Genomic DNA, 18,266 nt, shown 5'->3' with positions numbered 1-18,266 from the left:
TCTCTTAGACGTTCTGGCAGCTTTGGCTACCAGGTGATGCCCTAGGTTTGGCTAGATGCTTCAATGTGGTGGCACGGTTTGGAAAAGAGATAGGTACTTTACCCAACCTAGAAAGCTTAGCAATGAGTGAGCACTTTAGGCCTCACCACCCCAATCAGCCTGACATTAAGTCAATAACACCTACATTTAATGATTATTCTAATAATAAAAATGTGTCTCCTTCCCCCATTCATTCAGCTTCAAAATTAAATTTAGAACATTCATATTTAATAAATACTGTGACTATTTCCCTCATCAGCCAGTCCCAAAATTAAGGCCAGATTCAATTAGCCGCAATAATTACTGTGCGAGGAAAAGGGCTAGCAGCCTCGAACTTTTACACCCGGAGCTACTCAATTATAAACCCTTTTCCTCATGCAGTAAATGCACGGCGAACGCACATTAACTCATAGATTCTGGGATAAGTACCCAGAGCTACGCATTCGTAATACCTGCGATAAGGGCACTTAGCAGGGATTTCTGCTCGAACAGAAATCTGCATTAAGTGCATTAATTACCACGGCTAATTAAAATTTATTGCATATCCATTTAATAAACAGACATTTCATCCAATCAGCCCCAGTACTAATTTAATAGCACTCAACTTTCCCCAAATGAGCAACACCATTAATTGCCACCACAATTAATAGAAACCCCCACATAACATTAATAACCCCCACCAAAAAAAAAAAAAACAACACAAAAACAAAACAAAACTATACCTTTATCTCTAATTGGATTGGGAATCTATTCAGAGACAAGCCCCCTCCCCCCCCAACTGCTCACGCATGATCTAGCCCAGGCCTGACTAACCTGTGGCTCTCCAGCTGTTGTGAAACTACAAGTGCCAGCATGCTTTACCAGCTGATCGGTGGGAGAGTATGCTGGAGACTTGTAGTTTCACAACAGCTGGAGAGCCACAGTTGGCCAGGCCTGCTGTAGCCCACAATGAGAGGAGTGAAGGAAACCGTGCTAGAGGATAGATAGAGGAAGGAAGGGGAAAGTGATTTCGGATCCGTAGCACATACAATAAGGTCCTGGGGGGAAGGACCATCCCATGGACAGCACCTCTTGATTTCTGGCACCCAGGGCACCAAGTGATCTGCTCTGTCATTGGGTTCCCATAGTTTTATTACATAACGGTCACAATTATATATTGTCACATGACAGTTCTTCCTGGTGCCATTTTGCCCTATTCGCCACCCTTACTGACTGTCCATGCAGCTATTTACATAGCCACACCCACCTTCTTCATAACCACACCCCACAAACATTTACATGCCATATTTTTTTACATTTCCTAGACTAAACTAAGGAAAAAAATGAAAGTGCTTTTTTTAAAACTCCACGTAAGAGGTATTTGTTCAGTATTATTTGCCGACGTTCAAAATGTCCACAATAATACTGTCGCCGGCATTATGTCGACAGGTACTGCATGTTAAGAGAGTACATTATGTGGACATCATGTCGACTTGCAACATATCGACTTTGACATACAGTCGACATGTTCACAATGTCGACACCTATTTTTTAACCCTATTTCTAACGTTAACCCTAACATTTGTTCAGGTGTTGACATTTTAAACATGTCGACATGGTAAAGTTCAACATTCTGGCGTCGACATTATGACCGTCTCTATAATCATGGTCAACTTGTAGACAGTGATGGAATGTTGACATGTTAGAATGTCAACATATTGTCCCTGTTGGCCCAGCGGTGACTTACCTGCTCCCAATGGTCATGTGACCGTGACTTCAAGATCAGAGCTGTGTTTCTCCGGCATTCCGGGAAGTAACTCTCCCCCATCCCTAATCCATACCCCTCTAATGCTTAACAATAGCCTCCACCCCCATACGTCCCGCAGTCTAACCCTAACCCCCCCATCGCAGTCTAACCCTTACCCCTCCTAGCAGTCTATCCCTTACCTCTCCTAGCAGTCTATCCCTAATCCCTACCCCTCCCTCTAGTGCCTAAAAAACAGTGCAAACGCTTAATTTCAATTATATGTATCAGTTGCTATGGGTGAATTCATAGATTTTCAGGCAAGGATACAGGCGCTTGCTGGAATGTGAAAAGTTTGAACCATCTAAAGGGAGGATTATATGCGCATCATTGAACGTTCTAGTGGATCAGTTTTGCACTTGAGTGAAAAGACCAGATTTCATTTAAGCAGGTGTACACCATCTTACGGGGGGGGGGGGGGTTACACAGAATCCCCACCTAAGAACTTAAATTTTCTGTGTGGTCAAACGCGCCAGAAATCTAACCTCAATCCTATACTAGTAACAGTAACTTCCGTGCTTCTGGCCCTACGTCTTTGACCAATGCAATAAAAACGTTCAAACACCCATGATAAAGACTATCACATAAAGGGGCTAAACTAACCAAACATTTCAAAGACGCAAAGGGCACAGGGTCTGATTCAGACCCGGACGCTATGCTGCGCTCGCTCACATTGAGCGATTTTTAGCAATCTGCGCATGCGTATGAGTCGTAATGCGCGTGCACGAACCAGTCATTGCGATGGGAAAGTGCTCGCCCGTAGCCCGCAGTCGGGCCGCTATTTTGAGTGACAGATAGTGCCGTTTGTGGGTGGTAAGGGGAGGGTGCTTGAAAACGGGGGTGTGGATGTGCGAACGCAGGCGTGCTCGACCGTCAGACCGGCGTTTAATGGGTGTGCATAATTAGCAAAGTAGCGTCATTACACACGTGACTGGATTGTATTTTAGCCTGAACTGCTCGCAATGTTGTGGTGGGAAAAGGCTACCACAAGCGCTGCGAGCAGCTCCGATGGCTCTCGATGTTCCCGATTAATCCTACAACTGCCGGAGATGACGTGTGTTGAGAGTGGCAAAGGGGCGTCTTTATACAGGTGCGAGCGCATAGTGCGGCCGCTCGCTATTACTTAGTGGGCGGCTTTGCGAGCGCATGATTTAAATAGCCGGCCCCTTTTAGCCAGCGAGCGGCCGCAAATAGCGTCCGGCCCACAGTCCAAATATGTCAGCAGTCTGGACTCTAGTACAGATGCTTCCTGTGTTCGCAACATACAAATTATCTAGAGTATCTGCAAAGCTACAAATGTAAGTGTCGCCCTATAACGAGGGCAGTTATAAAGTCCAGGACCTACATGTACACCTGGAAGTTATACACTGAGAACCTGTATTTTATACGGTTCTCGAACAACCATCCATACTGGAGAACAAATCAGTGAAAACAGTATCTTTCTAAAAAAAAATAAAAAAAATAAACGATACTCCACTAATTTCTGATTTACAGTCTAACAAAGTCTCATAAGTTTCCAGAAGAGTTTAGGGTGTACTGTGAAAAGCGATGTGAGAGTGGCCCCCCGGCATGCTGGGAGTTAAGCACTTAGACAAATAATGATTAGCTCTGAATGCCTTAAGTATTTTTGTTTATACCAAAACAACCCCAGTATGGTTCGTTATGCTATTAACGTCTATGTTGAGGATGTTTGCGGTACGGATTATTATTGGCGTCGTATACACAGAATCAGGAGGGAGACAAAACAAAGATGAAGAACACAAGCAGAAACAGAAGGCTGGGAGGGGGCCCGGAGACACACAAATAAGCCGCTCTTATTGTCCCTTCATAACATCATCTCCCACTATCAAAATCAATTGTACGTAAGGGGGAAAATAATTAAAAGAATAAGCAAGATTTTTATTCATGAAAGATGATGAAATTGACTCCACATGCTCCTTCGTTTTCCGTACCGCCACACAGGAAGGATGTGAGTTTATTTATATTTGGGAGGGTGGACGAGTTATTTTTGACTAGGAAAGGGGGGAGAAAAATGATTCGGACACATCAACAGCCATTCGTATTAGGGGGTCATTGGCTTTGGTAGGATCCAAGGTGACGACTGTTCTTCATCGGTAATCATTCAAAAAGGAAAAAAACTAATATATATTAACAGCTTAAACTTGTAAAGACCGAACGGTTTATAGCGTATAAAAAAAAACAAAAAAAAACACATTTACAAGATCTAAATGGGGATTCTCAAAAAAAAAAAAAAAAATGAGGGAATGCAAAACAAGGTAACATCTATGGAATAATCCTGATTTTACATAGGGAGTGTAAGAGTAGTGCCGTTAAGTAGAACCTTCCTGGAGCAAGTAGTACTGGGAATTTTCTTGAGGACCTACAGGAAAGACACCGGGTGGGAAGTAAAAACCTCCCATTGTTGGAAATGATGCTGTTATTGTAGAGTTATGTAGGCATACACCAGCAGGTGAGTCAAACTACTGTGGTGTTGGTTTATTGAAGTATAGAGAGTACAGCCGTACTCACTGTTACATGCACACTGGTAATGGAGTGGAGCTTGAGCGAAGCAGTGTTCTATACAGCTCACCAGTCGGGAAGTGTATCCTGCAGCCCAATGCCCATTGCCCGTACTTTACTTCGGGCAGGGAGAGAGAGGACTGACTGCTGTTGCAGCAGCACACACGCTGCTGTCATGCTGTGTGCTGGGTTAGGGAGAGAGGCTGCTTCAGCAATAGACAGTCCTCTCTCCCCCTGGTGATGTGTGGGGGGAGGGAGCAACTGCGCCCCCACTGTCGGACTCCGGCGCCCTCCTGTACCGCGGCTGCAAACGTGTTAACTTTTTTTGTTTTTGTAAGGAGTGGGTCTGGCCACATCAGCTCCCTGTCGGCAGCCCTGAATAGGAGACTACAGTCTCCCACCATGTTGCTCTACACAGCGCTCACTAAGACAAGATGGCACCTGCAAATGCTCAGTAGAAACCTCGGTGGCCATCTTGGAACAGGGCATGAAGCCTCCCTGGAAGGACAGGAAGTCTGGAGTATGCCCAGTACCGCACTCCTCTTTCAACACCCATCATTCTCCATTCTTGTTACTGAAAAATTCAGAATACAATGGCAAAACGCAGGTGTTCCTCCATCCTGTCTTCATGTACTTATATTTTTAAATGTACATATTGTTGATGCTGACTTTATTGTGACCTCATTGCTGGGATACAGCATTACCAGGACTTACACACTGCTTGTATGCACCCATACTGTATAGGAATATATTTCCCATTATACTTACTAAGGAGATATAACTGTTACTTGGCTAAACAAGTGGCTGCGCTATGCGAGATACTGAGATATCCTGGCGGTGCGACGCCTGCTACGGGATGTTTATGGATTTGCAATATCTTGCGCAAAATCAAATATATGTGTGCAGCTTTCAATAGGGCCGGGAGATAGGGCTGCAACTGACAATGGACCTGATTCAGAGCCGCTCGCTAAATGCGATCGCTCGCATCCAGCGTATGCAAATTTGTCAAAGTGGCGCCATAGGAAGCGATCGCTCGCCAAGGCATAAGCACACCCACTTTGGCTGTGCGAGCGATCGCTCTGTGTATGCTGACACCCATTAGCTTATGTAGAGACGCCCACTAGTGCACGTCATCTCCAGGAAGTGTATTAAAACATTGGTACATCGAGCACCATCGGAAGCGATCATAGCGCTTGTGGTTGCCTTACCCTACCGCAAGCACTGCGAGGACTTCAGTGTAAAAAACAGGCATGTGATGTGTACTATGACGCTGCCTGTTAATTATGCATGCCTTAAAAACGGCGTGGAAACACTCAGGCATGCCAGCGTTCGCACCGTTACCACCCACAAACGACCTCTCCTGTCACTCATTACACTGGGCTGTCTTTGCTGGGCGAGCGAGCGGCCTGCGATCGCACAGAGGGCCTGATTCAGACCCGCTCGCAAGCGGGTCAATGTTGGCCCAGTGCGCATGCGCACGATGGACCCGGCTCCGTCATGCGCATGCGGGAGACCCGGATAGCGACGGGCAAGCCGTCGCTATGGGTCTCGCTACAAAGGGGGCGTGCTGTCGATGGTGAGTGACAGCATGCCCCCTTTGGTGGGCGTGCCAGGGCCATGGCTGGCCAGATGGAGGTGTTCCCATGGGAACCCTTACCGTCTGGGGCCAGCCCCACTGACAAGTGATGTCAGTGGGAGTGCTTTTGGCTCTGATAGAGCCGAAAGCACTCCAGGGCTTGTGGCAACGAGACCCTACCACAAGGGTCTCGTCGCAAGCCCGATGGTCGCTATGGTCTTGACCATCGCGACCATCTTCCTGGCCGCTCGCTATAGCTGTGGTTGGTCACCCACATCTATACGAGCGGCCAGGAGGCTGCTCTAAAATTAAGAAGGACGTCCCTGATTCAGAGTGAGCGCTCTGTCAGAGCGTCCGGCTCTGAATCAGGGCCAGAGTAGTCCACGCATGCGCAGAACGAAACGTGCGCATGTGCGTACGCAAACCATCGGGCCGCTAGCGAGCGGCTCTGAATCAGGTCCCATATGCACTATAGAGCCCATATTATTATACGCTGGCTGTTCTGTAATGACCAACTCTAGCTCAATATCTCAGATGAGACATCCTAGGCTGCTGTGTGCAGTGTGGTGTAGAATCCAATGCAGGTTGGTGGTCAAAGGAGGATTCACTGGCTCATATAGTAAAAGACCTGAAAAATGACGCAACTGCCCTACACAAGGCACTGAGGGGGAGATGTATCAAACCTAGGAGAGAAGATGAAGTGGAGAAATTGCCAAAAAGCAACCAATCACTTTCTAACAGTGATTTCTGTAGCCCAGTCTGTACAATGACACTTAGAAGCTGATTCATGGACATAACTAGACCTATGGGGGCCCCAGAGCAAAATTCTCAAAGGCCTCCCCTGCCGTGCCTTACTCAGTGCTGGGCAGGCGTGTAACCACCTGAGCCCCGGGAGAGGCTTCTCCTTTCTTAGCAGTGTACTGCTGCAGCCACATCTGCGAACGAAGGCGTGCCAGAGTGTTTCAACGCCGTTTCAGAGGCGTGCATAATTAACAGGCAGCGTCATAGTACACGTCACTTGCCTTTTTTTTTTTACTGAGGTCCTCGCAGTGCTTGCGGTAGGGTAAGGTTACCACAAGCGCTGCGTTAGCTTCCGATGGTGCTCGATGTACCAATGTTTTCATACACTTCCTGGAGATGACGTGTGCCAGTGAGCTTCTCTACATACGCTAATGGGTGTCTGCATACACAGAGGGATCACTCGCACAGCCAAAGTGGGTGTGCTTATGCCTTGGCGAGCGTTCGCATCCCATGACGTCAATTTGGAAAATTTGCATTCGCTCAGTGCGAGCGTACGCATCTAGTGACCGGGTCTGAATCAGATCCTTATTCCTTAAAACCCCCACATCAGGTGATTTTCCCTCTCTATCTGGGGTATCAGGAGGGTTCCCCACCCCACATCAGATAGCTTTCACCTCCATCAGGAGGACTCTGAGCCTCATGCTAATTGCACCATACAGGTCACTATCTTATCTGTGACTAACGCATAGCCGTATATACCCAAATAATGGGGGGGGGGAGATATCGTGCACATTTACTTTAGTAAATAGGCCTAATAGAAACATATTCTATATTAGTGTTTTTGTGCGGATGGATGGATGGATGGATAGATAGATACTGTAGATATGAGATAGATAGATAGATAGATAGATAGATAGATAGATACTGTAGATATGAGATAGATAGATAGATAGATAGATAGACACCATATTTATTTTCCCTTTTGTTAGGGAGGGTGGCACCAAATTATAACTTGTCTCCGGGTGTCTGGGATGAATTTACGCCACTGACCTACTGTGCCTACAGTATATGACACAATTGATGCTGCAAGGCCGGGATGGTATTCCCTCTCACGAGGCAGGCCATGGACAGCACTGAAGTTGGCAGGAGACTTGTATATCCACCCCACCTTAGAGGAGACAATCATGGCATTCACCCCTCTCCCCACAGCGCTCATGTACAGCGTTACACATATAATGATGAGATCTAGAAGACAAAGCATCATATGACACTACGGCATCATTACGCATCCAATTTTACTTACCACCGACATAGGTCCTATACATCTCCTATATAATGACAGACTCTTCCAGCACAGCGTAGCTTGTAAATCAGATTTACTAAATTCTAATATGAATAATAATAATAATAATAATAAAATACCACAATAAAAGGATGATTTTCTAATGATTATCTCTGATATCTGCTACGGCCCCTACATTTCCGACCACAAATAGGTTGTATGGGGGCTGCTATGGAGGCGGATTTATCGAGCTCCGGAAAATATTCATCTTCACGTTGCGTATTCATATGAAAAATATTTATCACAGCATTATCATTAAAAATGTGGATTGTGATAAATATGCCCCTTAGCGTGTTACACTAATGATAACACAGTAATAAAACATTTATAGCAATTTAGCTTAGAACAGTAATTCTGAACATTATTTTTCACATTGTTATGCCGAGCACACACATTGCCGATGGACCGATCTGTTGTGTATGGTGTGCATACACACTTACCCACCGAAATGTCTGCCCACAGGAACCGGTAGTGACGGCATTGTTGGTGGTTCCTGCGGCCAGTATATGGGTTGGTTGGTCGGTCATCCATGCACACAGGCAGATGCTCACAATAAATATCTGAAAGATATATCACAACTGCCATGCTGCATGGCCCGACACAATATTTCTGTCGTTTGTAGATATATCGGGTGTACACACTGGTCGATGAGCTGGAAAATAAATTAGTCGGCAGCTGTACGAATGATATATCGGCCAGTGTGTACGTAGCATTGGTGAGACTGCCCATATATGAATAAAGAACAGTTTGCTATTGGCTCCTTAAAGAAATAAGGGAATAAACTCTGTCACAAATACAATGACATATAAAATAGTTTAAAAACATCTTACAGATTCACCACACTTTACTCTTATTGTACCCCCCATAATCAGAAAACAATATTTAAATGATTATTATTAATAATAAAAAATAAAACTAATAGTATAATAAAAATATTAATAAAATATTATTATTAATAATAATAATAATAATAATAATATAACTAATTGTATATTCAAAAATATAAAAAAATTACATAAATAATAATAATAATAAGAAGAAGAAGAAGAAGAAAACTAATAGTATAATAAAAAATAAACAAAAATATAAATAATAATATAAATAATAATAATAATAATAGTAATAGTATTATAATAATAATAATAATAATCATAATAATAATAATAATGTCAAACACTTAACTTTTTTACTGATCATATTACAGCCTAAGCAAATTAATTTTTCTCCATCTGGCTGTTAATTAAAGTACCATAGATGCTTGTTACCCATAAGGATCTCCCACAGAGGACTCTGGTATAAATCTCTATTCATGCTGGGATTGTGAATACCCCGATATCAGCTGATTGACGTGGTGGAGGCGTTTGGCTCACATTGCCAGTGTGAAAATGATTTGCAGCCACACTTATAGGCAGACTAGTGCGTAATGCCTCTCTTATAATGTAAAAAACTAATTATCCTATATCCCAACATGTCCATGCGGCTAATCCATACAAGCATAGTGTATACTGTTCTCTATGCAGTAACAGTGTTTGTGACTGGTGATGCAGTTTTGCTCTAGAGAACATACTGGTAACTAGAGATGGCTTGTGAGTGAGTGTCTCAACACACTGACTCAAATCATTCAGATGAGCGAATGATTCGAGTCACTCAGTGTTTGGTGAGTCGAGACACCCACCTCCCCAGCCTCTCTGTCACCTCCCCTAGCCTGTCACCTCCCCTAGCCTCTCTGCCACCTCCCCTAGCCTCTCTGTCACCTCCCCTAGCCTCTCTGTCACCTCCCCAGCCTCTCTGTCAGTGGTAGCTAGAGTGAGTGACAGCTCCGCCCCCTACAGAACGGCAGTGTAGGGGGCGGAGATGTCAGCGACTCACTCTGAGTCGTGCAGCTACTGCCAGGGCTCAGGGCAGTGCACTGACTCTCCTGAGTCAGTGCAGAGGCTTGAGCTGGGCTGCGGGGGGCGGAGCTGTCAGTGACTGAGTCGCGCAGCTACAGCCAGGGCTCAGGGGAGTTCACTGACTAAGGAGAGTCAGTGAGAACCCTGAGCTGTAGTGCTGGGCTGCGGAGCTGTCAGCGACTCACTCTGAGTCGCTGGCTCCCCTGCTGACTCCAGCGCTTGCTCTATCTAAAGAGTCGTGTCTCGAGACACTTCACTGAGTTGAGCCATGAGGCTCAACTCAGTGCAGTGAATCGATCTGCCCATCCCTACTGGTAACAATGGAAATCATCTTTGTGTCAATAGATTAGAGTGAGTTGTAAGCATTGGGCCGATGCAGCCTATTGGCCAGTGTCGATCCACAGGTCACATTGGACAAAACCTATTCAGACTCAGGCCAACCAGTGACTGGGGCCTGTCAGTGAGATCTGAACATCAGCGATGCTCCCATAAGGTAGTGCTTCTCTGTGCGTCCGATTATCCTCCAACCAGTCACTGCTCGGGAATGCCCAGCACATTTCCAATACATCCCAGAGAGCGTGCTTCTCGCGGTCCTGCGATTCTGTGCGCGCACACCATAGCTACTTAGACACATACGCAGTTACAAAAAACACCCCCAAAAAATGACCATCCCAATAACGCCAATGCTTCCGACTCAGAATCAGGCGATTAGAGTATATTCAAAAGATTCTCAATTACATTGGGGTTTAAGCTGCATAGAATATTTGGCGCGGATATAATTCCTTCATCTTATCAGAGGCTCACGGACACCTTAATATCACAAAACCGGATGCGCGCCGGTTCGAGCCATTAATAAAACACACTGCAAGCTGACCTGTTATTCCCTATTTTCTAGACGGTGTCCGTCCAACATCTACTTTTAATGCATCCATGTTCATTTCGGACTGTTTCTTAAACCATCCCAGCGATCTCCTTTTATCCGCCAAACTCTTCCTCTCTGCGCTGTCTGCGTAACCGAAAAGAACTGCGCAGGACCCCGGAACCTGCGAGACCACCTCCTCGGCAATATCTACAGACGGAGTCAGGTTAATGGGCTGGCTAGTTCACAATTCATTTTATTTCACATTTTGAATGTATTTTATAATAGACATAATCCTATAGACCGGTGGTTCCCAAACTGTGCGTCATCGCAGCACCCTCCAAAGAGAGAAAGAGAGACACAGAAAAATATAATTTTTCCTTAGATTTATACGTATTATTTTTACAAACAAGTTAATAAGTATTTCTGTCCTGACATCGGTTATGTAATTCTGGCCCAACTACCTGGGTCAAAAAGGGACTGCTCGGTAATTAATTTGGGTTAGGGGTGCCTTGAAAAAAATCAAGGAGACCATAAAGGTGCACTGAACTGAAAAAGTTTGGGAACCACTACTATAGACAATGATCTTATGCAGGAATAGTAGATATAATTGGAAGTGTCCCTAAATCACTGGCAGAAACACACCATAATTAAACCGGTTGTGGCTTACAGTGATAAGGAACAGAACAGTAAATGGATAGGAACGCAGATATTTGGATACAATGGCTAAATCACTGACAGTCATGTACTGTAGTTTATATTAAAGACAATACATAGATACATTTTATTTTTTGGAATAAACCCTAATTCCCACAGCAGCCAACGACTACCTGACTAGCTCTGTCTTTATACCACAATTTTTTATTAGCTCCTTAGAGCTGGTAAGTACTAACTACTAGTGCTGATTACTAGACCCGACCTTTTGTCTTATAATATGTCTCAGATAACTCTCTTTGAAATTGCTGCTGAGAAACACTTAAGAGAGACCGACCAGGCTAAGCAGCTGCCAGCAGAGGTACAACAGTGACATCTAGTGGCAGCATATAGTAATTTCCAGTAATAGTTCATGGAAGTAAACTTTTTAAATTTTTTATTATTATTATTTAAATGAGCCACTTTGCAGGTAACTGGTGCAAGATGATTTGCATTAAGTTCCAATCTACTGTACATCACAGTAGCGATATTGTCTATATATGCTTTCACACAAAAGATGGCATCGTTCCCATAGCACTGCATTGTATTTTACAAATCACTACAATCACTGTTACACTCAAAATAAATAAAAAAATGCCCATAGCAACCAATCAGCTTTGAGCTATCAAGTACATTCTATAAAATGATAGGTAGAAGCTGATTGGTAGCTATAGGCAAGTTCCCCACTACTCCCACTGCTTGATACATCTCCCTCTTATTTTTTATAATGGTGAAACATGCTTATATGCCAGAACCTCTGGGAAAATTATACCTCAGATATACAGAATGCATCAGTAATTCTAATGCCCGCAACTCATGTCATTGAGCGCAGTCACAAGATAAATCTGTCACCTTAGTGGCTGAGTGATACCCTCAACAATTTTTTATTGGTTAGTCCGTCTAATTCTAAGACAACCCAATAAAGTTAATGGAGCATATTCAATCCTCAGCGATGAGCCGCCAGACATCGGCGTAATGTCCGACTGTGCACGGTACCGTTAAATATAGTAGCCAATTTTCGCTCATTTTCCTGCGCACCTTCATGGCGTGTGAGAGAAAAAAAAAATGAGCAAAGATATTGGTCGCGGAGTGACTTTGCCCGATCGTTCCGGAGGCAGTCTGTACGCATGGCTAGGAATTTAATTATTTTGTCTAAAATAGCAGCCAAATTTCTCTGCCGACAATGTGACCTGGAAGCTGCACGTGAGAGGGGAAATATCGGTGGGACCTCTAGAATGTGTTTATTTTACCCGATGGTGATCAGCGAGGGGCGAGGCTCTGAAACATGGTGATAAAAGGTGTAGTGCAGAAAAACATTAACAAAAAAGGTAACAAATGCGTTTCCCCATAGCACATAATATAATGGTAAGTAATATCAAATATGACACTTCAATAAGATGAAAGCCACACAGAGAGAAGGTCTGAATGCACGGCTGACTAACCATGCCAATAAATATACATACAGCAGCTACATGTAAGTGTTGTATCACATTGCTTAGGACAGTGTTGGCTAACCTTGACACTCCAGCTGTTGTGGAACTATATATCCCAGCATGCCCTGCCACAGTTTTAGCATGCCCTAATAGCAAAACTGTAGCAGTGCATGCTGGGTTATGTAGTTCCATAACAGCTAGTGTCAAGGTTAGCCAACACTGGCTTAGGATAACACATACCTCTGGCAACATGACCACACTGCTCCAATGTTACTCCTGATAAAGGATAGACGGGTATGAGGTCGATGGCACCGAGGCAGGGGTGTATGCCGTCATGTAACGATAGATCGATACACGCAAAGCCTTCCACACACGCAGACACGACAGACTTATCTGCATAAATGACGGTACAACAATTACTCCATCATACAAACTCTAACACGATTAACATATTTTGCATGAATAACAGTAAGTGCCATGATAGTGGCCCATATTGTATCACCCCTGGCAGTGACCCAGGAATGTGCTTTGGTAAGAATATAAAATAGACAACAATGTTATTATTCACATCATTTATTTTTTTGTGAAATTAGTGGAGGAGTGAACCAGTGGAGAAGTTACAAGTAGCAACCAATCAGCTTCTTCCTACCAGTGTATACAATGTCATATATAAATGCTGCCTCAAAGCTGATTGGTTGCTATGGGAAACCTCCACTGGTCCACTCTTGACACTACCAGATACACCACCCCACCCCCGTAAGTACTATATTCATACCGGTCCGTAGCAGATCATTTAGGACATTTTCCAAGCATGCTGAATGTAAGGAGGATGTTTATAATTAAATGTCTTAACAATGAATCGTGTACTTTTTGTCCCTAACAACATTTAGATGATCTATTATTGGATAAACTGCACCATAGACATAAACAAAATCAGTTTTTTTGCACCATTTGGGTCTAGCAGCTGACCCGGCCGTTTCTCAGAGGTGCGAGGTTCCGGAGATCCTTGAGCCCTGCCCAAGTTTTGTCATTTGTAATTTAGCATTTTGCAAATAGAACTGAGAACACGTAAGAGCAAATACCACTGGCTAAACCTGGAAATGTTTGCAGCGAAACGCAGAATGATCCAAATATTTTGTGGAATAGTTTTGAAAATGTTACTTATTTCTACTACACAGTATAACTTCTATACTGTAATATACATGTTATTTAATATACTGCATTTATTATATACTACTAAAAGGGACTGGCATATGTTGGGTCACCTCAGTGTCTGCCCACTGCTCTGCTCAGCCCCCTTTCTATTCGCTGCTCCGTCCAGCCCCCCTCTCTATCCGCTGCTCCGCCTAGCCCCCTCTCTATCCATTGCTCCGCCCAGCCCCCCTCTCTATCCGCTGCTCCACCCAGCCCCCTCTCTATCTGCTGCTCCGCCCAGCCCCCCTCTCTATCCCCTGCTCCACCCAGCCCCCCTCTCTATCCCCTGCTCCATCCAGCCCCCCTCTCTATCCGCTGCTCCGCCCAGCCCACCTCTCTATCCGCTGCTCGCCCAACCCCCTCTCTATCCGCTGCTCTGCCCAGCCCCCTCTCTATCCGCTGCTCCGCCCCTGCTCTCTCCAGACACACCCCCTCTCTGCCTACAGCTCTGTCACTTTCCGACACCGGCAGAACCCATTTGTAAAATGAGTGGCAGGTAGCCAGCATTTGGAGGGAGGTAATGGGGGGGGTGAACAGAAAAACGCAGATGTGTCTAACCGTTTAAATGGCGTTACATGGGCGTGCATATATTAGCCACTGTGATTACATACGCAGCATGAGAGCTCTCTGCGTCAGTGTTTGCGGCTGGTCAGTTCTTCCGCAAGGGGAAGATGGCTGCTCGATGTGTGTTGATGTTAACCGAAATTTACACAGGTAAGTGACGTCGCACACATACGAGAAGGCAGCAGTGGGCGTCGTTATGCTCGGTTATGCTTTGGAACTATCAGCATATTTTTGTCCCGCGCAAAATGGCAGCTGCGATCGCATTAACGTCCATCTCTAAACCAGGAACTGGGTCCTCCATTTCGCAAGTGGTTGCACATTAAGGTTCACGCGTCCTATCACTGACAACTAGGTAGCTCTTCAATATACACTTTCTTGTCACACATCTGGCCAACAACTCATTATCTCTATAAGCTGTATTTACAGTAGATACAATCACCTATAAACGGTTATACTGTGTTACACTGGGTACACACAGTACGATCTGCACAACCAACGATATCGCTGAACGATTTCCCTGGAACTTTCTGTAGTGCAGGACAAATGATATTGGGTGTACCCACTATCTATGATAGATATCGTTCAGTGAAGTCATCCTGCCACATCTCTGAACAGGCAAATCGTGATGAAATTGTCCAAGTTGGCCTGCATGTACGGACGACCATAGATAGTGTTATCGTCCATGCGGGAACGCACATCGTTGGTCGTTCACTGCATAAAAATGAACGATTTATCATTGAACGATATCGTTATGGTTCATAAATATCGTACCGTGTGTACTTACCTTAACTCTACAAACTCCAGATTCCAGCCCGCATAAAGCTAGCCATACACTGAAAGATAAATCTATCCAATCCGGCCGATGTACACTAGCTCTGAATGATTATAATAGTTCAGTGTATGAACATGAGAGATAATCGTCCAACACTGGAAAATTGCAAAAATCAGGACTGTTGGTTTTGATTGTGAAACATGTTCGATCTGTCACACTGTCGTCCTGTCGATGTCATTCAGTGTACTTTACAATGATAAATCATTCAGTGTAGGATCAGGGTCTGAATGATTTGAATCTGTCGGACCGTCATATTGTAAGTGAGACTGTCTGAGAAAACCCTACAGTGTATGGCCAGCCTGAGCCATGGTACAATAACAAGGCATTTAAGGAGAAGAAAGCTCTATTGAGTATATAGAATTTCTTAATCCATAAAGAAGTCCTCATCCCCATCACGATAAGGGTTAAATATAAAATGCTAAATAAATAAAATTATATATATATGTAAATTAATTTATCCAAGTAAAGCGTTAAACATTTTATAGTCTTCTCATTTCCCCAGCAAATGAAGTAATTTAATTAACGGCTTTTTTTTAATTCCCTTTGGATCCGTTTTTCACTTGCTCAGCTAAAATAATGTTCACAAATGATGTTCCAAGATCTTAAAGCAACAGCGAACATATTTATTAAATCATGGGATGTCATACGGCACTTTGCGGCTTGCTCATTATATCATTATATCCTGTGACTTTGGGTTCGGCGTTGCTCAGTATAGACTAGGAGGATCCGCATCCTCCAAACCTTGACTGCCATTGTGGAGGTGACTTATTTTATTCTATTGTTTTTAAGAACAAAAAAAAACCAAACGAGTAGTGTCGTCAATGAATAGAACATGCTGAATTTGTAACGGTTTCAGGACCTATGATCAATAATTCCATGGCTACTGCTATAAGTATATTCCAATATGCTTTGTAGACTCTTCTCAAGCACGGCACACAACAGCAGGAAACACAGACGTCTTAGGCAATACTAATAACTTAGTGATCGGGATGTGTGAATGGGGTTCCGGACTGTAGATAGACAGTAATTAGATAGACAATGTCTAGATAGACACCAGATGTTAGACAGTCAATAGGCCGACAGGGACAAAAGAAAGGTCAACAGGGACAAAAGGTCGACACACCAGAGGTCGACATGTATGCATGGTCGACAGGGTCAAAAGGTTGACATGAAAACGGTCGACACAAATATGGTCGACATGATATATATATATATAAAAAAAAAATTTAGGGTTAGGTTTAGGCACTTACTGGAGAGTTAGGGTTAGGCACTTACCAAGACGGTTAGGGTTAGGCACCAGGAGGGAGGGTTAGGCACTTACTGGAGGGTTAGGCACTAGAAGGGACAGTTAGGGTCAGACACCTACCCCGATGGTTACCATTGTTGACCATGTGTTGACCATTTTTTTTGTCGACCATTTTCATGTCGACAAATTTGACCCTTGACGTTGGCCCAGCGCTTATTCATATATTTGCAAATGTATGTAACCAATACCTCTGAATTTCTATTATTATGTAGGATTCAAGTATTTTTGATTTGAGGGCAAATTCCTTTTTTCTGTAGCTCAGTGTAAACCCTGCCCTTTACAAGCACCTGCAGTATGTCATTAAGCTGATTGAGCAACTACCATATTGTTTGCTGACAATTTGACCCTGTCAACCATTTGTACCTGTTGACCTTATTTCATGTCGACCTTTAGTGTGTCGACCTTTTGACTGTCTAACATCTGGTGTCTACCTAGACATTGTCTGTCTAATTACGGTCTATCTTTTACACCACACCCGTGTGACTGATGCCAGTGACTGGGTTATTGTCATATGCACAGAGGCCCTGATTCAGAGCCGGACGCTCTGACAAAGCGCTCGCTCTGAATCAGGGCCGTCCCTCCTACCTTCTGGAGCGGCCTTCTGGCCGCTCGCATAGCTGTTGGTGACCCCCCACAGCTTATGCGAGCGGCCAAAATGATGGTTGCGATGGTCAAGACCATAGCGACCATCGGGCTTGCGACGAGACCCTTGCGGTAGGGTCTCGCTGCCGCAAGCCCTGGAGTGCTTTTGGCTCTATCAGAGCCAAAAGCACTCCCTCTGACATCACTAGTGATGTCAGTGGGGCCGGCCCCAGACGTTAGGCGTTCCCATGGGAACGCCTCCGTCTGGGCAGCCACGCCCCCGGCACGCCCACCAAAGGGGGCGTGCTGTCAATCACCATCGACAGCACGCCCCCTTTGGTGCGAGACCCATAACGACGGCTTGGCCATCGTTATTTGGGTCTCGCGCATGCGCACGACGGAGCCGCCTCCGTCGTGCTCATGCGCACTTGGGCACCATCGATCCGCTTGCGAGCACTCAGCACTCGCGAGCGGGTCTGAATTAGGGCCAGAGACTGTTACGTTCCTTCCCTCGATCTGGTGACATGAGATACAATGCTGATGATACAGGGAATCAATGAGCTTGGTGCGAGATAATGCCTAATAATTATCATGCAAACGGTTTTACGTCGAGTTGCGCATATATTTTAAGTTAATACTTCCACTTACGCCCCATAAAGCATAGGGATGCACCTGAGCAGTGATTCATCACAGATCGCTATTGTAATTTGCGCTATAGCGAGCGCAGCTCCATAATCACACCCAGTGCTGCTGCGAAAATATGCTAATGTGTGCCACCGCTCAGCCAGCACAGAGACGCCCACTGCCGCTTTCTCACATCCGTAATACCTCGCTGTCCTGCGTACACATCGGTACCATCGAGGAACATGGGCCCGTCAAGCTCAATTACCGCAGCTCTGACCTGACTCAG

At 44.7% G+C, this 18,266-nt stretch overlaps 1 protein-coding gene across 1 annotated transcript in view; it reads right to left on the bottom strand.

Moving 5' to 3' along the window:
- Positions 1-18,266, bottom strand: part of FTCDNL1 (formiminotransferase cyclodeaminase N-terminal like) — a 54,994-nt gene that overhangs the window by 3,626 nt on the left and 33,102 nt on the right. The window contains 2 exon segments of the mRNA XM_088461106.1: positions 10,768-10,962; positions 13,119-13,271. Coding sequence (XP_088317232.1) covers positions 10,768-10,962; positions 13,119-13,271 — 348 coding nt within the window.

The sequence above is a fragment of the Taudactylus pleione genome, unplaced genomic scaffold (genome assembly GCF_031769625.1).
Source record: "Taudactylus pleione unplaced genomic scaffold, aTauple2 ptg001017l, whole genome shotgun sequence".
Classification (NCBI taxonomy): domain Eukaryota; kingdom Metazoa; phylum Chordata; class Amphibia; order Anura; family Myobatrachidae; genus Taudactylus; species Taudactylus pleione.
This window is presented reverse-complemented; position numbering and strand designations above follow the sequence as displayed.